At 43.0% G+C, this 27,933-nt stretch overlaps 1 protein-coding gene across 2 annotated transcripts in view; it reads right to left on the bottom strand.

Annotated features, from left to right (window-relative positions):
- MYH10 (myosin heavy chain 10) overlaps positions 1-27,933 on the bottom strand; it is a 123,546-nt gene that overhangs the window by 55,376 nt on the left and 40,237 nt on the right. For both annotated transcript variants that reach the window (XM_080923430.1, XM_080923431.1), the window contains exons 5-7: positions 17,301-17,403; positions 11,302-11,394; positions 289-352 (exon numbers count right to left, since the gene is read on the bottom strand). In XM_080923430.1, coding sequence (XP_080779556.1) covers positions 289-352; positions 11,302-11,394; positions 17,301-17,403 — 260 coding nt within the window. The remainder of the gene's footprint in view (positions 1-288; positions 353-11,301; positions 11,395-17,300; positions 17,404-27,933) is intronic.

Raw genomic sequence — 27,933 nt, 5'->3', positions numbered from 1 at the left:
GTGCATGCAGTGGCCACAGAGGACAGGAGACTGCACTGGATCCCCTGGATATGAAGTCACATGCAGTTGAGTTGCCTAAAATATAGATGCTGGGAATCAAACCAGTGCCCTCTGCAAAAGCACTCTGAGCTGTTAGGTGCTGAGCCATCTTTCCAACCTCTGTGGCCTGTTTTTGAAAACAACAAGAAAAATAGCCATACCATTTTGGAGCTTTTAACCAGTAAAGGAAGTACCTGCACGTGTCACAATGTAAGCCACTATTTTGGACTCAACTCTGGAAAAGGATACATGTTTCAATGTTGGCCCCAACAATATAGCCGGTTACATCAAAGTTGATCCGGATGAATTTGCCCTGAAAATAAGGAGAGAAAACTGGAGTGAGTAATGTCACAGAAGACCTGCACAGTGTTGAAGTCAGGCCTGGTCCTGCCTCCCAGTCCCATGCTCCCAGAAATAAGACTCAGACCCAAAATTTACTTACAAATACTTTGACCATGTGGCTAGACTCTCTTCTCTGATTAAAAGCATAACTTGAGATAATCTATTTGTTTTAATCTGTATTCTGCCATGTGGCTGGTCACCTGTGCTCAGGTACCACAGGCCCATCTCCTCACATCTTCCCAGAGCGATCTCCCCATGCCTGCTCTATCCCGAATTCTTTCTCCTCCCTATGTCCCACCTTCTATTTTGTGCCTGAGCCATAGGCCATAGGCTTTTTAATTGACAGGTGGTACATCTATGCACAGAGTACTATAGTTAAACAAGATATTACGCCCCATCTCAAACACAAAGAAAACTCTCGTAGGTACAACAAAGAAACAATAGAATAGAACATGTCCTAGACTGTGCCGACAAAAAGCTAGAAACTGACAAGATAAATCAGTAATTAATACTTGGAGGGCCCGAGTTTGCTTCCAAACACCTACATCAGGTTCACAATCACCCGTAACTATGTTTTTCAGGGGCCCCGACAGCCTCTTCTAGCTTCCCAGGGACCCATGCACATGGCACACACTCGCACAAATATGCACATGCATATAATGTAAAGAAATTAACCCAACTAGTTAGACCTTGAACACTTTATCTGAGTAGTCTGGGGCAGGAGACACCTCAGAGGAACACCACAGCTAGACTTCAACTGTTTGAAGTTGAAGGTTTGAAGTTTTGGATAATAAAGATCAATTTGTAGAAAAACAGAAATAAATCCATTGAAAAGTGGAGCGTGAGGGAACATGAACAGACTACTCAAAAAGGAGTAAGGCAGAATGCGCTCTTCTAAAATGCCAGTTTTATAAAGACTAAGCAACTTGACTCTCTTATGTACCCTTGGGAGAGAAAGGCTGGGCTATGGTTCAGTGACAGAATGTTGGCCGAGCCAGCACAAGCTGGGTTTGTGTCCCAGCATTCCCACCACAGACAAAAACATAACTCTTTGACGGTTATTATACCGAGTACCCAAACTGGTAAAGACAGCTTAAAAACGAGAAGGGTGAGACAAAGATGAATCTGACTGCAGCTTTCTATACATTATACTATATAAGATATAAAAGGCCGATTCAAACACGTCTTAAAACTGGACCATGAACAATGCCTGAGAAGGGCTGGTCTGGAGCTGTTAAGAAGCACTGCCCCTGTAAGAACACGGCTAATGGCCATCCTCTGAGAGAGCTGCTTGTGAACTGCGGAATGGGAAGACTTTGATTAGTTGCTGCATGAGTCACATATATGTGTCATACCTGCAGTTGCCTTTGGCATCTGTTCACTGTGAACCTTGTCACACACATTTATATACAAATGCATACAAGATGAAACTTGTGGTGTATTCAGTTATGTTCCTTGAAAGTTAAATGCAGGCCATAAAAAAGGTATCTCTAGTCTCCTTTCACACGTTTTACATATTAAGAAACAACAGGCTGCGGTGGTTTGGATGAGCATGGCCCCATAGGCTCATATATTTGAATGTTTAGTCCATGTTGGTGAACTTTTTAGGAAGAGGGGTGTCATTGGGGGTGGGCTTTGCGGTTTTAAAAACCCACACCAGGCCCAGTCTTGCTTTCTCTATCCCGGCTTCCAACTTGAGATCAAACTTGGCTGCTTGCTGCCTCACTCCCCACGATACCACTGTCATGTTTGAACCCTGTGAAAATGTAAGCAAGCCTCCAGAAGAAAGAAATGTTTTCTTCTATGAGCTGCCTTGGTCATGGTGTTTCCTCACAGTAACAGAACAGCAACTAAGACACAGGCCAACTTAAAGGTGATGCAGTGGTTTCAATAGTAATCTTGAAGGCAACCTTGGTTTCTAAAAATTATTATTTATTTGTATGTGTATATGTCTACATGGGTTTATGTGTTCCACATGTGTGTCCATCAAGACCAGTAGAAGCTGTCAGACCCCCAGGAACTAGAGTTGCAGGCCACTGTGAGCCACCTGATGTGGGTGCTAGAAACCAGGTCTTCTGGAAGAACAGCAAGTGCCCTTAACCACTGAACCATCCTCCCAGCTCCCAATCCTATTATTTTATTGTTTTAAACTTTAGGGGTAAAGTGATGGGCTTGAGCCTACCATACAAGGATGCCATCAACTGGACTACATCAATAACTATTATTTTAATTTCTTTAGCATAGCTGGTAGCACTTACAAACAATGATCTGATTCCTTGGATGATAAAACAGCACCACGTTTCAACATAAAATAAAAATAAGATCATTAATAATCCACCTGTTTCTAAGATCGAGAAAAAGGTCTAATGAATCCATATGGTGATTACAAGACAGTGCATTTTTTTCTATTTTAAAGATAAGTTTATTTTGTCTTTGTTCCTGGGAAGGATCCCCGCCCCTCCCTAAGAAAGAATAAAGTTAAACGACTACTCCATATGGATAGTTAACCAGGGGGGGGGGGGGCTCAGAAACTAAAATTGGGTCCTGATGTTATAAAAGTGGGTTAAAATTCCCCATAAATTTTAAACAGCTGTTCCGTCCATACAATAGCTCACTGAGTTAATTAGGAACTGCTATTTTAAGAGAAAGTAGTTAAAAGATGGTGTTCTTATTCCAAGGCTACAAAGCACACATTGCCAGAACTGCCCAAGCACATAGTTCTCAAGCCTCTTAGCTCAACACCACAGGTAAGTTCATCAAAACCACTGATGTCACCTGATTCCTTCTTAAAACAGTTTGCTCCTAACATTAATTCTATCCAGTAACACTGATGGCTTCAGCAATATGTCTAACTTCTTCACAGGGTGTGTGACAGCACACTGCTTAACTATAATAGAGCTGCCACATGATTTAGCTACACCAGGCTGGGCATGTACCTGAAGGAAATCAAGTCAGCACAGAAGGGACACCGTATACCAGCAGTGGCCATGAGGGCAGGTCTCAGAGTTAGCCCAGCTCCTGCCAGCAGATGTATGTGCATATGATACAGGCTGCGTGCCATTTTCAGGACAGCTGTGGACAGAACTGAAGGGTAAAGGTGAGATAGCTCGACACAGAAGACAGATTTTTAGGGAACCCATGCCTGGGGAAAGATAACAGAGGCCAAAGAGAAATGGAAGAAAATTCAGGTTTTGGCTTTCATAATTGCTAACCTCTGAGGAAATGTTCTAAAATAATTTAGCTGTGGGGTTACCTACTTGGATAATTCTCAGCATGGAGTACTCCAGACTCCACATCAGTTCCTAGCGCAGGCCTCTGCCTAACTGGGTCCATACTCACTACAGTCATATCAGTGTGGTCCAGAGCCTTGGAGTAAATAACAAGAACTAAGCAGAGTCAGAGACGGGCTCCAGCGAGGCCTGGATGCGGAAAGGGAGCAGGATGCCTTTTCTATATCCCCTCAAAGGAACTAGCACTTCTAAAATTAAACAGGTAAAGCTCTAGAATTGACTCTACCTCAAAAACATAAAACAAATTTGTAAATGAAAATGTATCCACTCCTAAGACAAATGGCATTTATGCACAGGTATTTGATAAGATGGTGCCAAAATCTCTGATAACAAGATAAAGTGAAATTTCAAAACTCAAACATTTTACTGAATATCCCCAAATAACCCCAAAACCAACTTAAATTTACCTAAATTTCAAGTTAAACCTTTAACATTGTAAAAAGAGGACAGAACGTGTAAGTTGAAAAGCATTCTACATGCACGCACGTGTGTGCACACATGCCCCAAATGAGTGTTTCTAGTGAAACAAATCCAGACTAAACTGAGGAAAAAAAGAGTTGGTTCTATATCTCTTAAATATTATATGAAGAAACTCATGCTATATATACCTCTAGGTTGATGTCAAGCTGATACATAATTGGACAGTAGAGAGTGGGGCTGGGACAAAAGTTTTTGGTAAGCAGAAGAGAAGGAGAAGTGGGAGATTCAAGATGAAGGCAGCAGAGGAGGATGGTTCAGATCAAGGTGAACTAGATCGGTTTTATCTTGTCTAGGTGGGCAGTTTATATATTTAATAATTATCAAGAATTTATTGTTTGGATATATTGTGGACTGAGAATTTAACATAAATCTGTCTGATAAGTTATTGATTGCTGAGTCATTTTTTTACCAGGCTGTGAAGGACTGTGTGAAAGCAATGGCTGAGAGGCAGCTGGGGAGTGTAGTTCTAGCTCTGTTGCCGGTGTGAGGTGAGGGCACACAGGCCCATTGAACAGGGTGTGTGGGTACCAGTCTTGGTAACTAACTGCCTAGAGGACTGTGTGGGACTGGAGCAGCTCCTCTGGAGTGAGACTGCAGGGCTTGTAGCAACAAAACCATTTCTTTTTAAATATTTACCACAACATATACCCTCTCCATATCTGATGCTCCATAAAGTTAAGATTATGGTATTCAGAGCAGTCAACTAGAATCTCATCAATAAAAAAGCAAGGAAAATACGACCAAACACTGTACAGTAGCCATGGCTACACTCTGCACACGGGGAACATTCACAGCTATCCTTAGCTTCACATGACCTATTGGAAATGCCTGTTCATCAACACTGAACTACACCCCAGACCTAAAATACAAGTTTCTTAAGAATTTCATTTTAACAGGACAACCTGGATATTGCCTATTTTAATTCTATAATGAAAACTCAATATCTTATGTAGTTAATATTTGTTCTGAACCGACAAGCTTTTATAGAAAAATTTCTGGAAGGGCTATCAAAGCATCTGGAGTAGTTAAGCCTTATGAATTATTAGTTAGCTGCTACTACAGGGGAAAGGCAGGTGATGCATATGTATTCCATTTTAAAGTCTGTTCTGGAGGCAGCCGTTTTCCTTAAACAAGGAAGGTCATTTGAAGAGTAGTGGCTATGGTTTAATCCAAAGACCAGATGGCCACTGCAAATGTTTCAATTATCCTAATCTCCAAACCACTCTAGAAGCTTTGCTGTTACTGAAATTAGTTTCCATGTAAACTAAGTGGCCTGTTACTTAACGTAATGGATATTAGAAATTTCCAGGATAACGGGAGCAGTGTTGAGATAAGGCCAGACCTGACCGGAAATGCAAACCCTGTCTACCTAGGTCTGAATATGATGTTAAGACTCTGGGCACCCAGAAGGCCTGACTGCTAGGAATTCTGCATAAGGCTTGGCTCTACAAGGGTAAATGTGAATGCAGTGCTGATCTGGGAAGCTGGTTTTAGAAGACTGTACCCCATCTCTAGCACTGTCAGACAGGCTATAGCTGACCTTTCAGGGACAGCTTCAGTCAGAGGACTTAGGGATTTTAATGTTTGTAATACCTATGAGGGTGTAAACTTGTGACTTGATTTCATTATAATCTAGGCATCAGATCAGAGTGAGGGGCCTTTATCTTTACCTTGCTGTAACTACTGGAAGCTAATATCTACCAGAGGCCACAGCAGAGCTGAATTGTTAAATTGGCTCAGGTTGGTTTAACAGTGGAACACAATCAATAAAGAAATAAGCACTCAGGCAAATGGCTTTCTGAGTGATCTGTCTGCAGCTTCAAGCCACCATGTTAAATTGAAGTCCTGTTTCAAAGTTGCATTGTGAGAGAGCCATTGTCCATAAATTGCCTCCATCTGGGATGCATTTCGCCTCTCATAAACAGTCTCGGACTAACTGTGGATGATTATTTTCATAAGGGCAATGCTCTCCTGAAGAATCCCTTAACACGAAGCACATGCCAGCATCTTTAGAAGAGAAGATATCTTCAGGAAATTAGCCGGCTATATCAGATCAAAGAAACAGAACCAAATGGCTTCTAAAGCTCAGAGTCTATAGCTTCAAATATTTTCCCTACAAGCATGTGGCTTGTAAACAGTCACTGCATGAAATCTTACTGCACACACAACTCATCTTTTACCATCAGATCACTTTCAGGATGACACCAATGCTAACCCAAGGCCTGTCCTGTCCATGAAGCCAAATGCTTCCCACATAACTCCAACCCACACTCCTAAAACCGCAACACATGCACTGTTAGGGCGTGCAACGCAGAGTGAGCAACTTCAGGACACAGCGTGTCCCGAGAATGCCGATGTATAAACTAAAAGAAGGTAAGTCCTTTGGGGCAGGACTCTAGTTTGCCCAATGAGGCATTCCCCAGGCTTTGAGTGTAAATGGCATTTAGGAGTATTTTGACAAAATGGATCCCATTAAATACATCCTCTTACGTTGTGAGGCACAGTGTCAGAACCAAGTACACAGTGGGGAGGGAACAAGGCAGACCAAGTCCCCACTGGCTGAGCTCAGGGGAGATGACAGTCAAAGTAGTTGCTGTGAGAAGACTCATGTGACCACTGACTGCCACACACAGTGTACAGGAATGACAGAACTTCTCAGATGGCTTTCGGACAGCCGGGGAGCAGAGAAATGTGGTCATATCTCATTCTGGGGGGGTTAACCAACTGGATGCCTTATCACCTGGGAGGTGAGCCAATAGAAAAACTCTGAATTCTTAGGTATTTTGACTTCCCAGGCCTTTTCTGTTTTTATTTTGCTTTAATAAGCTTACATAGCTTTTTGGTTCTATTTATTGATATAAAACATAATGGAACAAACTCTGAAAGAAGGAAAATTTCCATTTAGAGTATACTAAACCTTAGAGATCTATAAGACACTCACAGAGGCGCCGCCAGTTGAGCAGCAGAATTGCTTGGCAAAGAGATGCTAATAATTAACTGACTGCACAATAAACCAACACTGAAATCTAAATTACGGAAGTCATCAGTGGGTGCCGCCAGGACCCAAGGCAACAGCACAGAAGTCAGTCAGGAAAAAGGACCTGAACTGAACAAAGCTCAGAGAAAGTAAGTACATAACTGTTTTAAGAAACTTTCCAGACACTCCTCCCTGCAAAAGGTATTTAATCTCAGACCCACCCTGAGAAGCAGGGTATGGTTTTATACATCCACTTTCGCCATGGCAATAAATGATTTGGAACCACCGACTGTCTCTTTTCATCGGGATCCGCCATGGGGAGCCATGGAGAAGGCCTTTCTGTACTCCCAGCCACAACTGTTACCTCAAGCCAAGGACAATCCCCCAACTGAAGACTCCCCCAGTCCCCCTGTCCTTCGAAGCCCGGGCTAGACCCAGCCCAACGGTCCAGACTCTGTTCTCAGCTCTTCCTCAACTTCCAGCATGCCTGGGTGTTCAAGAACCACGCAACTCCATAACCCCAGCCTCTTTGCAGGCCTCCCGAGCCAGCTCCGGCTGTCCCAGTCTCCGACTGCCCTTTCCTCCCCCAGTGGTGCCACAGGCCTCCCCTACAGTCTAGCACCAGCCCAGCGTGGAGTGGGACAAGCCCAGTCTAACTCCCAGCCTCCCCAAGTGGCCTTGCCCTGTGGCAGAGCAGACGAGGGACCCACAACCCTACACCTTTTAGTAGTAAAAAGCTACTAAACCATTTCTAAGAAACAAAACAAATGAACAAAGAAGTTCCTAATACTGTACCAAAAAGTTGAAAAACTGAAAAAAAAAAAATCTTTGCTTTTTGAATGAGAATTTCAGTTAAGAATATTGCCTTGATCATGCAGGCAGGAACTTGCTGTTTACTGGCTTGTTCAGCTTGCTTTCTTATACACACCAATTCCATCTTCCAAGGGCATGACACCACTCACAGTGGGCTGGGCCTGCCCACATCAATCATTAATCAAGAAGATGCCTGTAGACATGCCCACAGGCTATCTTAAATAAAAACATTCCTCTTCCTGATACCCAGGTGACACTGTGAACAACCATCAGAAACCAAACAGCCCACTCATGCACTCTGTAAAAACTGCACAAGTGTTGGTTTAGTTTGAGTTCTAAGTTGAGTATATAGCCAAGAGCATCACTTTGCAACAGCATTAACTGACATCCGGGAACAGGTAGTTCTGTTGTGGGAATTGCCTGTGTATTATGGGATGCTTAGCAGCATCTTTAACCTCTACCCAATAGATACCAATAGTTTATCAATACCCTTCCAGTGGCTTAATTTCTCTTGGAAAACCCCAATTAAAAACCTGCAAGAGGAGCCAGATGTGGTGGCAACACACCTTTATTGCCAGCACTTGAGAGGCAGAAGCAGGTGGATCTCTGTGAGTTCAAGGCCAGCCTGGTCTATAGAGTGAGTTTTAGGACAGCCAGGGCTACACAGAGAAACCCTGTCTCAAAAAACAAACTCAAAAACAAACAAATAAACAAACAAACCAATAAATTAACAGCAAAAAGGATTGATATGAAAGACATTTTTGAGTAGATCTCTCTTGGGTCATTCCTTCTGTGGGAAAAGAGCAGCCATGCAGGACACTTAGGCGGCTCCAAAGAGGCTCAGCAGCTGAGGCTGGGAGTCTTACAGCACAGCTGATGGAGATGAGACTTTCCTGTCGAAAGCTGCCCGCCTAAGCCTGGAGAAAGAGCCTCACTCCTGGCAGGCCTTCCCTCCACAGCAGCACTGACCAACGTCATAACCACAGCCTCATAGGAGACACTGAACAGTACTACCCAGCTGAGCTCTAGCGAGGTTTCAACAACCAGAGACTGTAAAAATTCTTACGTCAGTACCTTCTGGGGTCTTTTGCAATGAGCAATCAAACAGAAAAACAAGTAAAAAACATGCCCTGGCAGTGGGTAAATTCTTATCACTTAGTAACAGCATCACTACGCTATTTACCACCAACAGACAGAAATAATGTTTTAGTAGCAACTTCTTTTTTTCTAGGTAAAAATAAGACTACTGTGTATTACAGCTTCTCCTGTATTTAGACTGTGGTTAGGGGCAGGCTGTGTGTGTGTGTGTGTGTGTGTGTGTGTGTAGGGCAAGTCCAAAAAGATGGGTAGCTGGATGTATGTGGTAAAATAAAGATTTTCCATGAAGCTGTACTTGAAAATCTTCATGGAAAAAAGTCACACACCAAAACTGGGAGCTCAGTGCTTCTGCCATCAGACAGAACACAGGGCTTTTCAGGAAGGAGAATGTAAGCGTCAACTATGGCCCGGGCTCAGTGTAGATGGTCCAAGGAGGGACAGGGCCTCCAGTTTGAGTCTCCCCAGGTTATTCTAAGGCAGGCACAGACATCCCTCCACGACCGCAGGTATTCTCACCCACTTTGGACAAACAATTCGAAAGGAATTACTAACTAAACTTTGAATTAAGCAAATCTTCAAGTGTTTCTTACTAGGAACAAACAATATTCCAAACAAACAGATCACTACCTCCCAGAACTCTGAGGCTGAGACAGACTGACTGTGGTGCTCCCACCTCAAGTTAAAGTTCTAGCCCCAACATTTTAGGATGTATTTATCAATTATTTAAAATAAGTGAATTGGGCCTTAATCAACAGACAGGTATCCTCATACAAAGAGGAGATGGAGACAGGGATAGAGAGAGAGATCTGGAGACAAAATGGCTGTCTGTAAGACAAGGAGAGAAATCTTACAGAAAAACCAAACCTGCTGGTGTCTTAATCTCTAACTTTCAAACCTCCATTAGACATCTCTGTTGTCTAACCTACAGTTGGAGGTCTGTGTTTACTAGGCTAGGCCTCAGTGACAACTGAATCTGGTCCCTTCCACTCATGAAATCCATGCCACCAAAAAGTGTACGCATACTCCACAACTTTACACACTCAATTTTAAAGAACATGTAACAATGATACTATGTTCTCCAAAACTTTCATGAAAGAATGGTTAGAATTAAAGTGTTTCTTGTTCAGTGTCTCTATTCCCAGCAATACTTCAGGAAGGAGAAGGAAAAATAGCCAAATTTGAACAACTTAAGTAGAAATAATTGAATAGTAACATTTCTTGGATAATAGAAAAAAAAATCTCCTGTAGTCAATCTGAGGGGAAAGAAAAGCTATCAAGGAATTGACCTAGTTGAACAATCTGTAACTCAGGTGTGGCAGTACAGTCCTTTGAGCCCATGGCTCAGAAAGTAGAGGAAAAAAAAATCTCTGAGTTCAAGGCCCGCCTGGACTACATTGCAAGTCCCAGGGCAGCCAGGACTACAAGAAAGGCTCTGTCTAAAGCGAAGTCATACAAGTGGGGAGAAGCATCCTGCCCACATCTTATAGAAACAGCAAGTTATAAAAAGAACAACGTTACACCAAAGCCAGCTTCCTTATTACACCCATTGATTTGCTAAGTGCCCAACACACACCATTCGTCTTAGCGTTACTATTGCTGTGATGAAGCATCAGGACCAAAAGCAATTTGGGGAGGAAAGGCGTTATTTGGTTTACATATCCCAAGTCACACTTCACTGAGGGAAGCCAAAGCAGGGACTCAGGCAGGGCAGGAACCTGGAGGCAGGAGCTGATGCAGAGGCTACAGAGTAGATGCTGCTTACTGGCTTGCTTCCCATGGCTTGCTCAACCTGCTTTCTTATAGAACCCAGGACCATCAGCTCAGGAATGGCCCCACCTACAAAGGGCAGGGTGCTCCCCCAGCAGTCACTAATTAAGAACATGCCCCCCAGGCTGGTCAACAGAACGGTTGAACAGAGGCATTTTCTCAGCTGAAGCTCCATCCTTTCAGATGACTATAGCTTCTATCAAGTTGATATAGAACTAGCCAGCACCCCCACTACCTATGCCAATCCATAATAGAATGACTGGCAAAGATAAAGAAATACAGCGTGTGTTTGCAACTATGTTTCCGTATAAAAACATTCAAGATGAAATACAATTACAATCACTTTCACATGTGGCTACCAGAAGTATCACGACATCTATTAACTAGCTTTTTTTAACATTTAAAAAGAAAAAAAAAAACAATTCATTTGCTTAAGTCAGTAGACATTTCATGAGAAATCTGAAGAAGTCCAAGTTTTTGGGCTTTTCAACTTACAAAGCGAGATGAGTTATCATTTTTCACAGTCTTCGCATTTCCAAATGATTCCAGAATTGGATTTGCTTGTAAGAGCTGCCGTTCAAGTTCCCCCTAAAAGACATCACACACACATAGACATACACACAGAGAAATGAAAACAGATGTATGTTAATCTCCTGTCTTTACTGTGCACTCGGGGTGGAAATCATACTACAAGCCTCCCCTCTTCCTGACACTTTCTTCCTGCTGCCATCAGTGACCTCTGCTGGCTCCTTTTCCTGCTTATGACAATGGGTTCTACTGGGGGTGGGGGAAATCAGCACCCAGAGAGGGGTCAGGAGAAGAAAATGTCATGTTGGATAGATATCAATTTAAACCAGGCAGAAAATCAAACACCGCAAATGGTTTTCATGACGTGAAATCAAGTGTGACACTCGGCTTAAGAGCACATTCCTGCTGCTGCTATTTTTATTCTGCTTTGGATGGAGAATTTAAGATGGCTGACTGAGTAATTTCCACCACATTGTCATCTTCCCAAATGCCTCACACAGCATGGTCACAGTGATAGGACAACGTCACAGGCTGGCAGAGACAGCAAGGCACTCACGTCACTAAAAAGCAGACCACTTGGCAGAAGGTACGCTTTAGTCAATCGTTATATGCAAATGAGGCTACAAGAAAGATCTCACAGATGAGAGGCTAAGTTCATGAAGACCAAGCTGCAGGGGAAAGCTGATGCCAGGCCTGGCCAAGAAAAACACTAGAAACTAATGTTCTATTTGGGGAATGTAATTTCAGAATTATCTTTTATGATCTAAATAAATCTGTCTTCCCCTCCCCTAATCTTATCCCTATACTTTAAGTTGCCCACAATATTCTAGACCTAAAGAAAATAAATAAATAGAAACCCATAGCACATGCAATTCTCTAAGGAAAAAAAAATCCTCATGTAGGGTTTTTAAATTAGTGGTCACCAAGTGATGTATGACTCGTGCCGCTATCAAATCTCAAAACAGGAACAAATGCACACTGTGGTATTACCTCACTATTCATGGATCTAGGGCATCAAAAGGCCACCTGAAGACATCACAGTTTCAACCTCCCCCTGGAGGGGACTCTATGATGTGATGCACTGTGAAGAGCAGGGCAGCGTTCCCAAGGTACCCACAAAACAGGAGGATATGCTCCTGCTGTCTATCTGGACAGCCCAGATTCTCACAAGCCCTAACCACAGTCTACCTACTGAGCTCAGCTGAACAGACAAGGACTGCTCCTGGTAATCCATTAGCATCTGCTCAGGGCAGGCTCTATAGTGAATCTTAGCTTATTGACTTAAAGGCTTAAAGCTGTTTTTATGGAAATCTCTGTATATGTTAACAACTTCCCCCTTCCTTCCTTCCTCTTTTGGTTCTTTTGAGACAGGGGCTCATTATGCAGCCCTGGCTGTCCTTGAACTTATGTTTATAATAGGCTGGCCTCCAACTCCCAGGAATCCACCTGCCTCAGCCACTAACTTTAAAGATGTTTGGAATCCTGAACTAAGTTAGATTACTGAGAGTTATTATTACTGAGGTCTAGTATGAGCTGGGGATGTAGCTCAGAGGCAGAACGCTTTCCTGGCCCATGCAAGGTCATGCATTCCATCCCTAACACTGCAGGGTGGGGGGACTGAGCTATTCCATCATCGTGTTTGTGACTGAGATCTTGTAATGCTTGTGGCACACTAATTCTGCACCAGTTGTATGGCCCGCCAAAGGCCCCTTCTTGTCTATGCTACTAGATTCAGGTTTCGGGGTGGGAATGCAGAAACTGTCAGGGAAACGGATGCTGTGGTAAGTAAGGTGCCTACATGAGACAAAGATCTGAAATATAGTTCCCTTAAAATCGTGCACCATCTTTCCAAATCATGAGAAGACTGACAATCTCTCTTAAGGTATCTTCCTAATTTAAAGGGGAGACAAGTAAGTACAACACCCCTGGCTTCCCATCCCTAGGCCTGGCAACAGGGATTCTTTGGTCACATTTATTTTACCAATTCCTTTCCCTATCTCAGTCAGTAGCAGGTCAAAATGACACAGGCAAATGTTTGAGCGGATGTATAAGTGTTAAAACATCCTAGTAGTGCCTGGGAAGGGAGTGTGGGTGACCAAAAGGCAGCCCTAAGATCTGGGCTGTGGCTTCAAAGTCATTGTAGCATTATGTGTCACTGCTGTTGGCTTTATTAATGGTGTCATGGGATTGTTTTTCTCCTAAAACATCCGAGACATCAGAAAGATCAAGAAAGATCTTATACAAAGCTAATATGGTAAAACTACTATCACAATCATAATTAATACATTAATTATGGAAATGTACTTCTATCTCTAAAAATTACCAAGGAACAATGACAATTTTTTGTCCCCATTAGAGGTAGGCAAGCACTTACCTTTGCTTCTACTCTATATGATAACAACAAATGTTCTCTACAGATGTGGGGGAAACATTATTCAAATCATTATAAAATTCTAAGTATTTAGTTATATATTGTTTTAAGGTTTTCCAATCATGGGTGACAACTGCATTCTCATTTTATTCTACAGTGTACAACAGAGCCTTGGTAGAAGATGAGGCATGGGACAAGGATCCACTGGACTTTGCAGGGTCAAGCCCAAGTGCTCCATGAAAGCGGAAAACCAGATTCCAATTTCAAACAGCAGGGCCCAATTCCCATCGGCTTTGCTACCTTTGCCTCAGCTCACAGCAGCTTAGGCCACTGAAGAAGGCTGAGAGGCGTGTACACTGGCTTGAAGTCCTCGTTCTAAGTGAAGGTAAAGCTTGAAAAACCAGTCATTTCCAAATCTACTCTCAAGTGCCCCACACTGAGGCTTGGAGCAGCAATGGACACGGTAAAGCCTCGACCTGTCAGGCAAAACCCCACAGTGGTACTGTGCTTGCAGCTGCCTGGTGGGTGGCACCGAGGGCGTAAAGCCAAATATAACTTTCAATTATGTTATAAAACATACCTAGAAGTTCACAGATAAATCTTCCCTTGAAGTTTACTTTTGTAACTTGAATTTGAAAACCAGTGTTTCTTTTATTTATTCATATTTTCAAGCTATAAAAGACCAGCCGTGCCGCTCGGGTGGTCATAGTAAAGTGTGGACATCGCCAAGTGTGGATGAGCATTACTCTGCTGCTGTCACATGACCCAGCAATCCCAGTCTAGGCGTGAACAGTCAGTGTCCCTACAAAGCAAATGCCTAAATGTTCAAAATGGCCCAAACTAGAAGCAACTCGTGTGCCTGCTGGCTTCTGAGTGGACACTGAAAGGGGGACTCTGTATTTAATACAGCAGAATGTTCTTAGGCCGCGACAAAAGCAAACTGTACTTCTAATGATACAATGTAAGCTGAACCTCAGAAACATTATGTTCAGTGAAAGAACAGCCAGAAAATGATTCTCATCCATATACAATGTCCAAAATAGGCACATACACAGGGAACAGAAACTGGACTTGTAGCTGCCAGCACAGGAGGAAATGGGAGGTGACTGCCAGGGGACAGAGGGGTTTCTTGTAGGAAGGCAAAAACTGAAAATGTCCTACACTTGTGATGTTGTTGAACTGTGTGGCTCTGACTATATGAAAACAGAGCTGGCATGTGTAAATGGGCAACTGTACAGTGTCAATTGTGTTGCAGTATTTGGCCAACAATGTCCAATGCAAATTCAGAAACCAGTGGAATAAAGGAGAGAGGGAAGAAAACAGCGAAACTAAAACAAATAGTGTTTGCAAGGTCAGTCCTCTGCAGGCTTCACACCCCCAAATTCAGTCAAAAATGCAATGAAACTATTTTGGGGGCAAGCAACATCTATATTGGACATATAGGTGCCCCCTTTAGCACTGTAACAACTACTTATGCAGTACATATATTGTAACAGACATTAAAAGTACTGTAGTGTGACTTGTATTACACAAGAGGACCGACCGTACAGGCTCCATTTTATATATGGTATTTGAGCATCTGAGGCTTTTGGCATCCGAGGAGAATAAGAAGAGAGGCCTCAAGCTGATCTCACCAAGGTACCAAGGGACTACTTTATAAACTCATATTCTTTAGAGTGATGGAGAGCAACTAAGAACCAATACGTGTATATTTTTAAATACACCATACAGCTACTAGCAACTTGACTAAGGTAGCAATGAATGTGGGAAGGCAGCCTTGGGGCTGTGCACAGACAGTACATGCAGAGACGTGCAACCCAGCAGGGATAGCATAGCTCAAAGCATCAGCCTCCTCCTTTGGGAGAACTTGCTTCCAGGGATGGGCTGGAACCCCTGAGACATCCAAGTGTGGCATGCTACTCACATACAACTAGGATGCCCTGTAGTTTAAAACGACATTGAAACAAATTATAAATGACAATGGCTCCTGTGTTTCAGAGAACCAGGAAAATCTAACTCCTTATCTTGTGTATTTATTGCTGTCTCAGGCTACGGGCAGATTAAAGGTCATAGAGTGCACCTCGAAGGCACAAAGAAAAGCTGGTTTCTTGTCTGTGTTGTCCTCTTTCAACTACCAAAGAAGCCTTTACATATCCCATAGCATGGCTATTCATTCAGTAACCTTTCCAAAGCATACGGCAGGCCTGGACTGCAGGAAGTCGCGAAGAACACCACAGGCCTTCTCAGGTAGAGCTCTGGGGGTGGACAGGTTCTCATCGTGAATGATAACAAAGATACTTGAGAATCTCTGTACCTGTGATAGCTCTTCTGTATGATTTTCTACATGTATTAATAGATCAACCATGACTCAATAGCACTGCTTCTTGCTTTAAACTAGTGATGTTGTTATGCTCAGGGAAGACAGACAAATGAAAACCATTGCTGTGCCCTGGTGAGGATCATGTCCTGCTCCTTAAGAACTCCTGGGAAGCAGGAAATGGAATCCAGCTCTGGTTTGTGGTTTGTTTAGTGCTGGAAATTCTGGGGTTAAAAGGTAGCCCAGCACAAAGAAAATTCTAGCTTATTGGGAATATTAAGTACAACAAGGCAAGCCTTTGGGCTAAAACACACAGGCATAAATTATACAATGCCATCAAAACTTAACAGGTTAAAAATGTAGTGTCCCCAAGGGTACAACTTTCAAGGTTATATCCCAAATTTAAAATGTAATGAACAGCACAAAACAAAGGTTTCATGTGCTTGTTAAATAGTAAGAGCATCCCACCTAAGATGGCAGACTTCACAAACATGCACTTCAGCATGACGGTACCAGGGGAACCGCTCAGACTGATCTAGAACACAGTAGGAAGCACAAACACATGCTGCTGTGAGAGGGAGGACGCCAGCGACACACCTCAGCGTCAGCTCTCATTTTAGAAGGGATTCTGCTTAGAGCCGAGAGCTACTTGTTTCTGAGAGAGGCTCTAGCCAGAGACAGAAGTCAGCGCAGGCACTCAATGAGAAGCACAAAGAAAATCACTTGCCTGGGGTTTTACTGGTTTAGGCGATTCCTGCTGCTCATTACAAACAGATAAGCAGACATTAGCACAAAACACCAAGTCGGCAGGCAGCAGGAGCTGGGTCGGCTGGCAACGCAGGCTTCCCAAAACTACCACAACATCTCAAAAAATGAGAGGCTCACTGACACCCATAGCTTGTGTTTTTAATCTTTTTATCATCCATCGATTCTTCCCACAGATCCCCCAGCCCAGGGTGGCTATAGGCAGCAGCCATAGGTACTCTGTAATCAGGAAAGAACCACTAAAATTATTTACAGACACACTCGTTTGGTTGACATAAATCTTCATAGGCACTGCTCATTAATTTATAAATTGGGCTTCAAGCCACAGCCATAATTCGTAATTCACATTTGCCTTGTGAGAAAGCCTAGCTAATTTTCTTGCATTGTGCCTGGCTCTTCCTGAATGGGGGCGTGGCCAAAGAGCTGCTTGCTGGAGCAGCTGGGCTTTCCAGGTTTGTCTCTGATATTATAAAGAATGAAACATAGACAAAAGGCAACAAAGCAAAGACTTACAGGAATATTATGGTCCTTTCTTCCTTTGTGTGAAGAAGCAACGTGGGCAAGGTACTGAATGACTTTCTTTGTATTTTCTGTCTTCCCGGCACCCGACTCACCCCTAAAAAAAATAGCAACACCAGCTACTTTAAGAAGAGAGCTGAGCACGTGTGTTCCAAAATTACAACTGATACAACTCTTAGAAACCTTGTTATCACCACTGTATCGCCTTGGAAATCATTTTCTCTCTTATAATGTATTAAAAATGTACATCAAAAGATGAGCTCTGGGCTGCGGAGAAGAGTTTGCACCTATCTTTCATTTTCCCCATCATTTCGATGAGCACACCCGAGCACTGTTTTCACATGCACTTGTTTTTGTGGATCCGAAACAGAGTCTCCTACTGTAGCCAAGGCTAGTTGGCCTAGAACTTACAATGAGACTAATACTTTGAAATCACAGTGATCCTCCTGCTTCAGTCTCCCAAGTGTTGGGATTAAAGGCTTAAGCCACCATGTCTAAACAAATTACTTTTTAAAGGGTATTATTAAGATGGGCGTGGCACTATACACCTTTAGTGGTGTGGCACTCAGAAGGCAGAGGCAGACAGATCTCCAGGGCTAGCCTGGCCTACAAGGTCCAAGACAGCTAGCGCTACACAGAGAAACCCTATCTTGGAAAAAGAAAGGGGGAGGGGAGATATTAAGCAAAATCAAATAAATAGTCATTGGCAATACTGGTGAGAAAACAGGAAAATACCCAGAACACATTTTTCTGCTTCTAGGGGTAAGAGCTTCCATGAACAAAGAGAAATGTATCTGAATTGTCATGGAAAAAGAGAAAAACAAAACCTCAATAAGTGCATCAGAAACCTCCAGTAGCACTGACAGAAACCAACACTCCATTGTAGACGGCAAAAGGAGCTGACAGCGGGGAGGCCTGCTGGGCACTGGCGCTCATCTCCAAAGCACGGAGCCTTCCCAGGGCCGAGCCCATGTTGTAGCCAGAGGAAACCTTCCCACTGGTACTGGTCTCACACACAGGGCTCCTGATCCTAGGACCTCATGGGCTGGTTCTTGTCTGAGCCCATGTAACCTCTGTGCTCTCAGGGACACCCGGGTTCTCACCCCCATGCTCAGAATAGTTCAGGTCTCCAGAAAACAAGCAACGGTTTACTCTTTTAATAGTCACATACATTAGAATGTTATATATAAACTATCTTTGTAAGTTTCTTGCTATAGTTCAATATATATATTTATACAAGATCATATATATTGTAGAAGTTGTAGATGCAGTTCAGGCGCACAAGCACAGACTCAGTGCTTTCTCTTGCCACTCTGCTCTCCCAGCGAATCCCGACTCCTCTCCTCGGAGTTATACTTGAACCACTCCTCAATTTCCAGCAGGCTTAGGGTACTCTGCAGCTGGTTAACCTCAACCTCAACCACAGGACAGCTGGGCAGAGGGACCCTGCTGACCAGCTACAGGAGTAGTTAACAATCTCTGAGCTTCGGTATTCTAACTGAAAAGTAGGCATAGATCTGCTCCCTCCTAGTTCCAAAGTTGGTGATCCTAGACACAAACTACTTACTGACTTATAGTCACACCTCATGTTGCTAACTGTGATGGCTAATCTTGGTTGTCAACTTGACTATATATATGGAATCAACTAGGACCCAAGCAGCTTGAGCACACTTGTGGGGAATTTTCTTGACTGGATCATTTGAGGTGGGACCCACCCTAAATCTGGAACACGGTAGTCAGCAAACACACCGGAAATCTGGACTACATATTCTCATGGCAGCCGCAGGAAAGGACATGGAAGGGAGCTTTGTCTTTTGCCTACTTGTTCTCAGTCTTGCTGTTGAATTCATCCATTCTGCTGCCGAGGCCTTCTTCACTGGTGTTAGAACCTACTCCTTGGGGATCCCACACATACTGACGGCCAGCCTACAAGACTGAACAACTACTGGATGCTTGGCCTCTCCGTCAGGAGGCAGCCACTGTTGCACTCACCAGACCACAGCCTGCAAGCCACTGCAGTAAATCCTTACACACACACACACACACACACACACGAGCAATCCTGTTTCTCTAGAGAACCCTGGCTGATACACTAGCCACCTCTGCTTCTCCTACAAGTTTCTGAGTCTTAGTACTCAAACCTACCAAGCTTTTAATAAGGTTTCTGCCCACATTTGAAAGCCTGCATTTAAGATTATTATATCCTTCTAAATTCTCATTTTATGTAATTTGTATTATTACATCTGTGTTTTCTTCTAGACCTTTGAAAAGTTTCAGATTTTATAGCTGAATCTTTAGTCAACCTGAAAAAAAAAATTATAGTTTGAGAAAATGTAATTCCTGGGCCCAGATGAGCACATCCCAGTGTGGATCCAGTAGTCTGAGATCTTCACCTTGCCTACTTGTTTCTCTTATACATCACTTATTCAAGGCCAGCACCACAAAGCAGGGACTTTCAAAATACAATTAGCAACCATTAGCACCATTCTTTGGAAACAAAAGATAAACCAACCAAAGTGGTGGGTGAGATAAAGGCATCCAGGGAAAGTGGCTTTTTAAGGAAAGTGATGATTTTATCTCTTCTTTCATTCAGAACAAGGGAAGAAGACGCTTATTTGTCTTCCATCAGCTTAGCAAATCCAGTCTGATGAATTCTGTTGAACAAATGAATGACTGCAGGCCATGCTCGGTCGGTTTCAGGGTTCCTGTCAGTAACGTCCTTCAATCACCACATTAACAATCTGGCTACCACTGGCTTGTAATGATTTTCTTATGCCTTTATTCAGCCATTCCCAAATACTTAGGAACCAGCTTCCATGGGACAGTCATTCTTCTAAGTGCTGGAGATAACAGCTGTGAATAAGGTCCATGTCCCAGGGAGCTCAAATTTTGGGGATGAGACATGACATAAAAGGGGAAAATGACTACAAACCAGGATGAATTCTCTGAAAGAGGTGAGGCAGACGCTGGTGGGAGGAATCCGAGGAGAAGGGACAAGCTGCCTTCATATGCCAGATCCCTTCTCCAAGACAATCAAGAACTAGCAGGTGAGGAGACCAAAGAGCATTCAGGCAGACGGAGAGACACACGCAGAGGCGCCAAATAGAAAAGAGCTTAGTGTGTTCTCGGACCATCTGACTGCAGACGGTGACAGAAAACAGCAGCCGGTGCTGATCAAGGAGATTCAGGAAATGCCATGAACCCTGGGAGCTCATGGTAAATTCTTGGGTTTTACTCAAGTATACTTTTTTTTCTCTTTTAAAGATTTATTTTTATTTTATGTGTCTGTGAGTTTTGCTTGCATGTACTCTGTACCCCATGTGAATGCAGTGTCCTCAAGGGCCAGAAAGTGGTCTTGGATCGCTGGACCTGGAATTATAGATGGTTGCTAGCCCACCACGTGGGTGCTGGGAAATGACCCAGGTCTTCAAGAACAGCTGCTTTTTGGGTCAAAAAGATAGCCCAGTGGGTAAAAAACTTGTGCTAAGTATAGGGACCTGAGTTTGAAACCCCAGAACCTATGTCTGTAATCTCCAATGATGATACAGTGGTTAAGACCATGAACTATGGAACAAGTATGACCTGCTTAGATTAAAGTCCTTCCTTTACCACAAGGCACTGAGTGTCCCTCGGCTCTCATGTTGAAAGCTTGGTTTCTAACTCATGGCACTACTGGCTGTTAGGAAGGAGACGCAGTGAAAGAAAATTAAGTCACCACGGTATGTCTTTGAAAGGGACGCTGGGATTCCAGCACCGGCTTGTCTCATTTACAGCTTTGTTGCCATGTTGGTCTCTGCGATGTCAACAATGGAACCAACCAAGCAGGGGATGAAACCATGGGCTGGAATAAGCCTCTCCCTTTATAAATGAACTTATCTCTGTTATTAAATAGAAAGACCAGAAACACATTACCTACTGTAGTGTTCTCGGTAAGTTGTCATCTGAGGCTTACTATACAGACTGACTAGAAGTTACTTCATAGAACGGAACAGCACATAAGCATCTAGAATCATGGCTGGCAGTGGTATGAAGAGTGATGATGGTTATGGTGACAAAATACCAACAGGAAGTAACAAACAACAAAAAGGATGGATTTCTTATGTTAATGAGATCATGGAAACATCAATATAATATTCTTGGGAAAAACAAAAGGTGGGAAATGACATACTTCAACAGGCAGAAGCTGAGAAGAGAAAAACACCCTAAATGAGGGAGTGCTGGATAGGTGATTCATGGTAAGACCATCACTGGCTGTTCTTTTTGAGGTCAGGAGTCCAATTCCCAGCACCCACATGGTGGCCCACAATTGTCTATAACTCCAGTTCTAGGGGATCTGATGCCCTCTTCCGGTCTCCACGGGCACCAGGCATGCAAGTGGTGCATTGACATCCATACACACAGAATAAGAAAATTATTATTATTATTATTATCATTATTACTTTTTTGGAAAAAAAAAAGTAAAGAGAAGCAAGCACCAAGTTCAGCAGAGTTCTGCTGCAGGGGACAAGAAGAACCCTGGAAGTGTGGGAGCACAGTAGACTGGCAACTCCACCAGGAGGCAACAGAAACTGTGGCTTCATTCCCACCAAGAAATGCAGTGCAGCTTCATCCTTCAAGTGGTGCCACCTGTCAGGCCTGCTGAAGTGAGCTGGACATTATCAGGAGTTTTTATCTGTTTTCACATGCTCTACTGAGCTCTAGAGTCTTCATTAGCCGCTCAAAGGGATATAAAAATGGAAACAAACCCCTAATAAACAGTACAGAGAAGCAGGTCACTCACACAACGGCTACTCCAGAACCCTTCTGTGAATCCCTTCTGCACCTCAGTTCTGCCGATGAGGAACCGTTTCCTTCTTTCTCTTCTCTGGACGTGTCCTGTGAGGTCCTGCTTTCAATAACCTCACTTTGACAATCACCACGTGCCTCGTGCAATGAGCAGCACCTGGACGCGGCTCTGTCTGAAAAGCACAGCTCCTCACTGTCCCCGTTACTTGGCCAGCACCTGCTTACCTGTGCAAGGTACTACAAGGCATGGCCAGCTACTGACTGGTGATTCCTCTATCCACACCCCCTGCAAGGCTGAAGGTGCCAAGAGAAAAGCAACTGAGGCATTTTCCTATCAGTTTTTTTCTTTTACAAATTTCTGTCTTAGGCCCTGTAAAAGATACCCCAAGTCTCCAGAAAAAAAAAAAAAAAAAAATCTGTATTCATCTTGTTTTCCAGAACTGTCAGTACCTTGAAGAGCTATCACCACTCGAGATCGCCCCTAAGAAGGAGCTCTCATTTCAAGGGAGCCAGATTGCTCCCTGCAATTAGACTTCTTTAAGCCACCTCTCAGAGCCAGAACTAAGATGGCACGGAGCAGACCACACTGACCACGGTAGCTCCACCATGCCTCGGTGCTTCCTAAATCGCACACCTGAAAATGGACTGGGAGGAGAAAGTCAGTGGACCCCTTTGCTCGCCCCCCCTGAACCACACTGTCCACATCTCCCTCCGCTTTTCCCATTACTCATCTGACTGGCACTCTGAAATGAGCACATGAGCCTAATCCGTCAGGACTCTGGGAGTCAGGGCTTTTTGCCTTTAAACTCTGCCTATGGGACCCGTTTTCTATACTAAATATATGTATAATAATACGTGGTTTCCTATCATTTAAAAATTAGCATTCTACTTTTTATTCGTGTACACACAACACACAGGCACAAGTACAGGTACAACACAGGCAGACAAGTCTTCTACAGTTTTAAACTTCAGAATCTAAAAGTAATAATCTGTGCTAGATGCCCAGAGGTTTCTAGTTTCTGCTTATTTTTTAGCTAATTTCCTATTTCTATAAACAACCTTCTCCAAAGCTTAAACCACTATAATTGAAACAACGTATATTTTTAAAAAATATTTAAAAATTATAGTTACCAATAAAAACTACCAAAGACAAACATCAGTCAGTCCTTTAGAAGGCCAATTACTAGCTGGAGACTTTATGATTGAGACTGGCTACGTTCAAGTCCCCTTCCATCACATTAACCCCAGCTCCTTGTGGAGTCTTAAAGTGGCCCCAAGTGTGGGCATGTGTAAAGATATTGGCTTCTTCTTTCCCTTGCTCCACCTCCAGAGTGCTCAAATTGAAGGTGTGTGCCGTCCAGTCCCACCATTCCCCTACAACTTAAAAAAACAAACTCAACAAACACAAATTTCTACCCAGAGCTTCTTAAATTTCTGCCAGTGGCTTCATGGGTTTCCTCTTTTCTCTTATAGCACAGTTATAATTTAAAGTGGGCAATCTAAAAATCCCCAAAGTTTTATAGCTTGAGGACATCTGAAACAGAGTTCCAGGAAAAGCAAACTAGGATCTAAAGAGACTGTGTGACAGGCATGGTGGACTGGAATAAGATCATCAGATGTCCGTCTGACCATGCAATGGCTTTTCAATCACACCATATGGTTGGTCACTTTAGCTGGCCTAGGCTATCTTCAAATTCACTATGTGGCCAGAGAAGTCCTTGAACCTACCTCTACCTTAGATTACAATGCTCACATTACAGGTGTGCCCACCATGCCTAGTTTATGGTATCAAAACCAGAGCATCGTGCACGCCGAGCAAGCACTCTACCAAGTGAGCCATGCCCTCCGCTCATATTTAATCTATTCTACACATTTGTTTATCTTGAAACTTCAAGGTATACTGTTCTTCAAAATAACCAACTGTCCTCAGCGCAGAACTCACTCTGGATATTTGTATATGGTAGATAGCTAATATACAAAAGCCAAAACAAGGGGTTATAGAGATGGCTCAGCAGTTAGGAGCACTGGCTTCCAGAACCCCAGTTCAATTCCAGCACCCACATGGCAGCTCACAGCTGTCTGTAACTCCAGTTCCATAGGATCTGGCACCCTCACACAGACACACATGCAGGCAAAACATCAATGCAAATTTAAAACACGTAAAAGTCACATCTTAACGGGAAACAATTCTTAAACTATACTAAAATATACTTGAGAGGAAAAAGAAATCTGGGGTTATCAGCTTGTCTAAAATTCAGAGTCATAAAGTGAGATTATGGGCAACTGCTTTATCAGCCTTAATACTAACGAATGGGGAGTCAACAGAGAGTTATACTTTCCTTTGAGTTCAGCAGTGGCATCTGAGCATCTCTTTAAAGATACCTGGCATGTCCTCACAATGACCAGAAGTGGGTCTGGTCTGCAAATGTGGTCTGCAGGCTCAGATACCAGGTCAGTCTTTAGAGCTCTCACCCAGTAGAAACATGGGGCAGAAGAGGTTCTGGGTGTGTAAGTTGAAAGTTCAACCTTCATAGGAAGTGCAATTAGAAACCAAATGACTACAAGCTAAGGCTTAAAGAAAGACTATAAACTATGTACAGATTATATGTGCCTGTTAGCATTGTATATGTGTAAGTGTTTTGCCTGCACAAATGCCTGTACACTACATACATGCATGTATGCATGCCCTCAGAATCCAGAAGAGAGCTGCAAATCACCTTATGCATGCTGGGAATCCAACCCAAGTCATCGAGAAGAGCAGCCAGAGCTCTTAACTGCTGAGTAATCTCTGGAGTACCTGCTCACTTAAATAAACAAAACCCACATTGCTTCAATTTTTGATTTGTGATACTGTGTAAACAGCTACTTTGTATAAAATAACTACTAAATAATAAATACAAAATAACTTCCTCATAGAGTACAGAACTTTAGTTTGGCTATGGACCACTATAAGGCAGAGGTGAACATACTCTTGAAATACTTCACTTGGATTTTCAAAAGCACCAAGGAACATCATCTGTTAAACCTGGGATACAATGTTTCACATTTCCATATTTTTGGGTTACAATGTTACTTTATGATATAAATATAAAAGCTGTTAAATATTACAGCATCTTAAGAGAGGTTCAGCTTATACAAATGACTCAGTAAAAACTATACTTAGGATGTGTTGACCCCATTATACTATGGATTTTGCTCCAAATGAAAGTATGAACTCTCTATAAAGCAAAACATTTAGGGAGAATTGTGCTAATTTATTAACACTTGGACTTAAGATCACTAACTGAAGGGAATCAGAGCTTACTAAATAAGTGAAAATTATTTTAAACTATACAGCTAGACAATCGGCAACCACCAAAATAAACACTGCCTAAGCTTAGGCAAAATCTCGGTACCTGGCAGGTACCCTTAAACCACTCCCAGGAGGGTCCTGGCTCAAGAAAACCTGGCCTTTTATATTCAGAAGCGAGGACTCAATTGTCTATCAGTATAGAAAAGCTGAGGTAATGCTCCAAACTTCCCAACTGAAGCCCTCACCTCCTCCACTGGACCATTAAGGTTATGATCCTTTAGGGAGCTGGGGAGATGGTTCAGCAGTTAAGAACACTCATTGCTCTTCCAGAGTTCAATCCCCATTCCATGGCAGCTCACAACTAGCTGTAACTCCAGTTGCAGGAGATCTGACACCCCCACACAGACATACATGCAGGCAAAACGCCAAAGTACATAATAAATAAACACATTTTTAAAAGTTAAAAAGACCTTTCAGACAGTTCCTGCGGCTTAGGGTGCTGGTACTGTGACAAAACACTGACTAAATTCAGCTTGGCTTAGCTCGTCTTAAACTTCTGGGTAATATTCCATCCCAGAGGGAGATTTAGGCAGGGACCAAGCAGGGTCCACGAAGAAACAATACTTATTCACAGCTTGCTCACCCTACTTCTTATATAGCCCAGGACTGTTTGCCCACGAGTGACATCCACAATGAGCTGGGATCAATCAATAATTATTAAGTAATATAATACCGTACCACAGACATGCCTATGGGCCAATCTTATGGAGGCATTTTCTCAATTATGACTCTTCCTGGGCTGGAGAAGTGACTCAACAGGTACTAGATGCCCAGCCTGAGTTTCAGTACCTGGGATAGAGAACCAGTTTCCACAAGCTGTCCTCTGAACTCCACATATATTCTATTACATATGCATACTCATACATACACCAAACAATCACCACTGACCGCTAGTTTATGTGTAAACAAACCTTTTCTTTTCTCCTATTCATCTGGCTCTTTCAGTACATAAGCAAGCCCCAGACCTTCCAACATAAACATGGGCTGATGGGTAGATAGAAGGACAAACAGCGGATACAATAAATCAACTAGAGTATGCGAGTTGAGCCTGGGCGGTGTGTGTATGCAGTTCATTGTAGAGTTTTCCAACATTGCTTTAGGTCAGACAATATTAATGATAAGACCCTGGGGTAAGATGACAATTGAAAAGAGTGAGTCCTTCCTCGTCACTTGAATCATTAAAGAGGACAAGCTAATTGTTTTTCTAGTTTTAACTCCATCGTGGATTTTTGGTATTTTGGTGGTGGGTAAGTGTGTAAGAACATATTTGATAAAGAAAGAGTAAATCCAACGTGAAGCTCAACTGCTTCAGAATGGCTGTTCTAACCGTACAGAATTCATTGAGATATACAGACTTTGGGTTTGGGTTAATTTTGCTATGTGAAAAAATTTAAAGTTCTTTATAATGAAATTTTAATAATTTTTAAATGAAAAAAGAATGGGAAAGAAAGCAAATGTTGTTCATAATGGCTGCTACTTGAGTCAAGCAGAGACAACTCAGCTAGAAGAAGACAAGCTCATGAACACAAGCCTCTGACCACTCTAAATGACACACCCTAAATAAACAACTCTAAATGACACACCCACCTAATTACAAGTGCTAATGCCTATGAGGACCATTGAAGCAACCAAAGATGGGAGGTCACCACCTTCCATTCTGCTGACAGAAGCCATTCCTTTGTAAGGGGTCTGTTGTTTTCAGAACCCTGTGACACAGCCTGCAATCTCAAATGATTTCCGAGTCTAAGGCAGGAAGACTGCAGGTTCAAGGCCAGCCTGAACTACACAGTAAGTTCAAGTCTAGCCTGGAAAACTTGGTGAGAACTGTTTTCAATATAGAAAGAGGGCTGGGGTTATATCTCAGAGGCTGAGTGCTGGCCTATGATCACAAGCCCTTGCTAAAAATCGCCCAAGTCCAAACAACACAATATAAGCAGGAACTGAGTCTACCACCTTCTGTTGATTTGGTTTTAAAACAGCAGCCTAAGTGGGTGGACTATGGACGGCTCACTGTTTCGTACTTCACTTTGTAGTGGGTCCCAGGTGCACTCCGGCCAGGGCTTATGTTTGCCTTGGGAGCGGGACACAGCAGGAGTCTGAGCATGTACCTTTGTGCTGCTCTCAGAATACAGCTGTCCCATACCAGCATCGGCATAACAAGACACTTAGAAAAGCCATGGCACCATGTTTAACAGTTAGCCAGCACCCACAGCTGGCTGCAGAGGCAGGAGTGAGCCCCACATGAGATAGCCTGTTCTATATATATACTAGGATAGCCAAGTGAGTCTAACACAGCTGCTGGAAAACAGCAGGACCATACGGCCATGCTCAGTATTTTTAATTGTTACTTTTATCTTATCTGAGTAAGTTATGTGTGTGCACGTGTGCGTATGTAGGGGGTGTGCCATGGGGCATGTGTGGAGGACCAGGGCAGCTTGGGTAGTTGGTTCTCTTCTTCCATCTTTCTACCTTTACATGAGTACCAGGGAA

This window comes from Micromys minutus (genome assembly GCF_963924665.1).
Source record: "Micromys minutus genome assembly, chromosome: 10".
NCBI lineage: Eukaryota > Metazoa > Chordata > Mammalia > Rodentia > Muridae > Micromys > Micromys minutus.
Note: the sequence above shows the minus strand (reverse complement) of the source record. Positions and strands in the feature narration are given on the sequence as shown.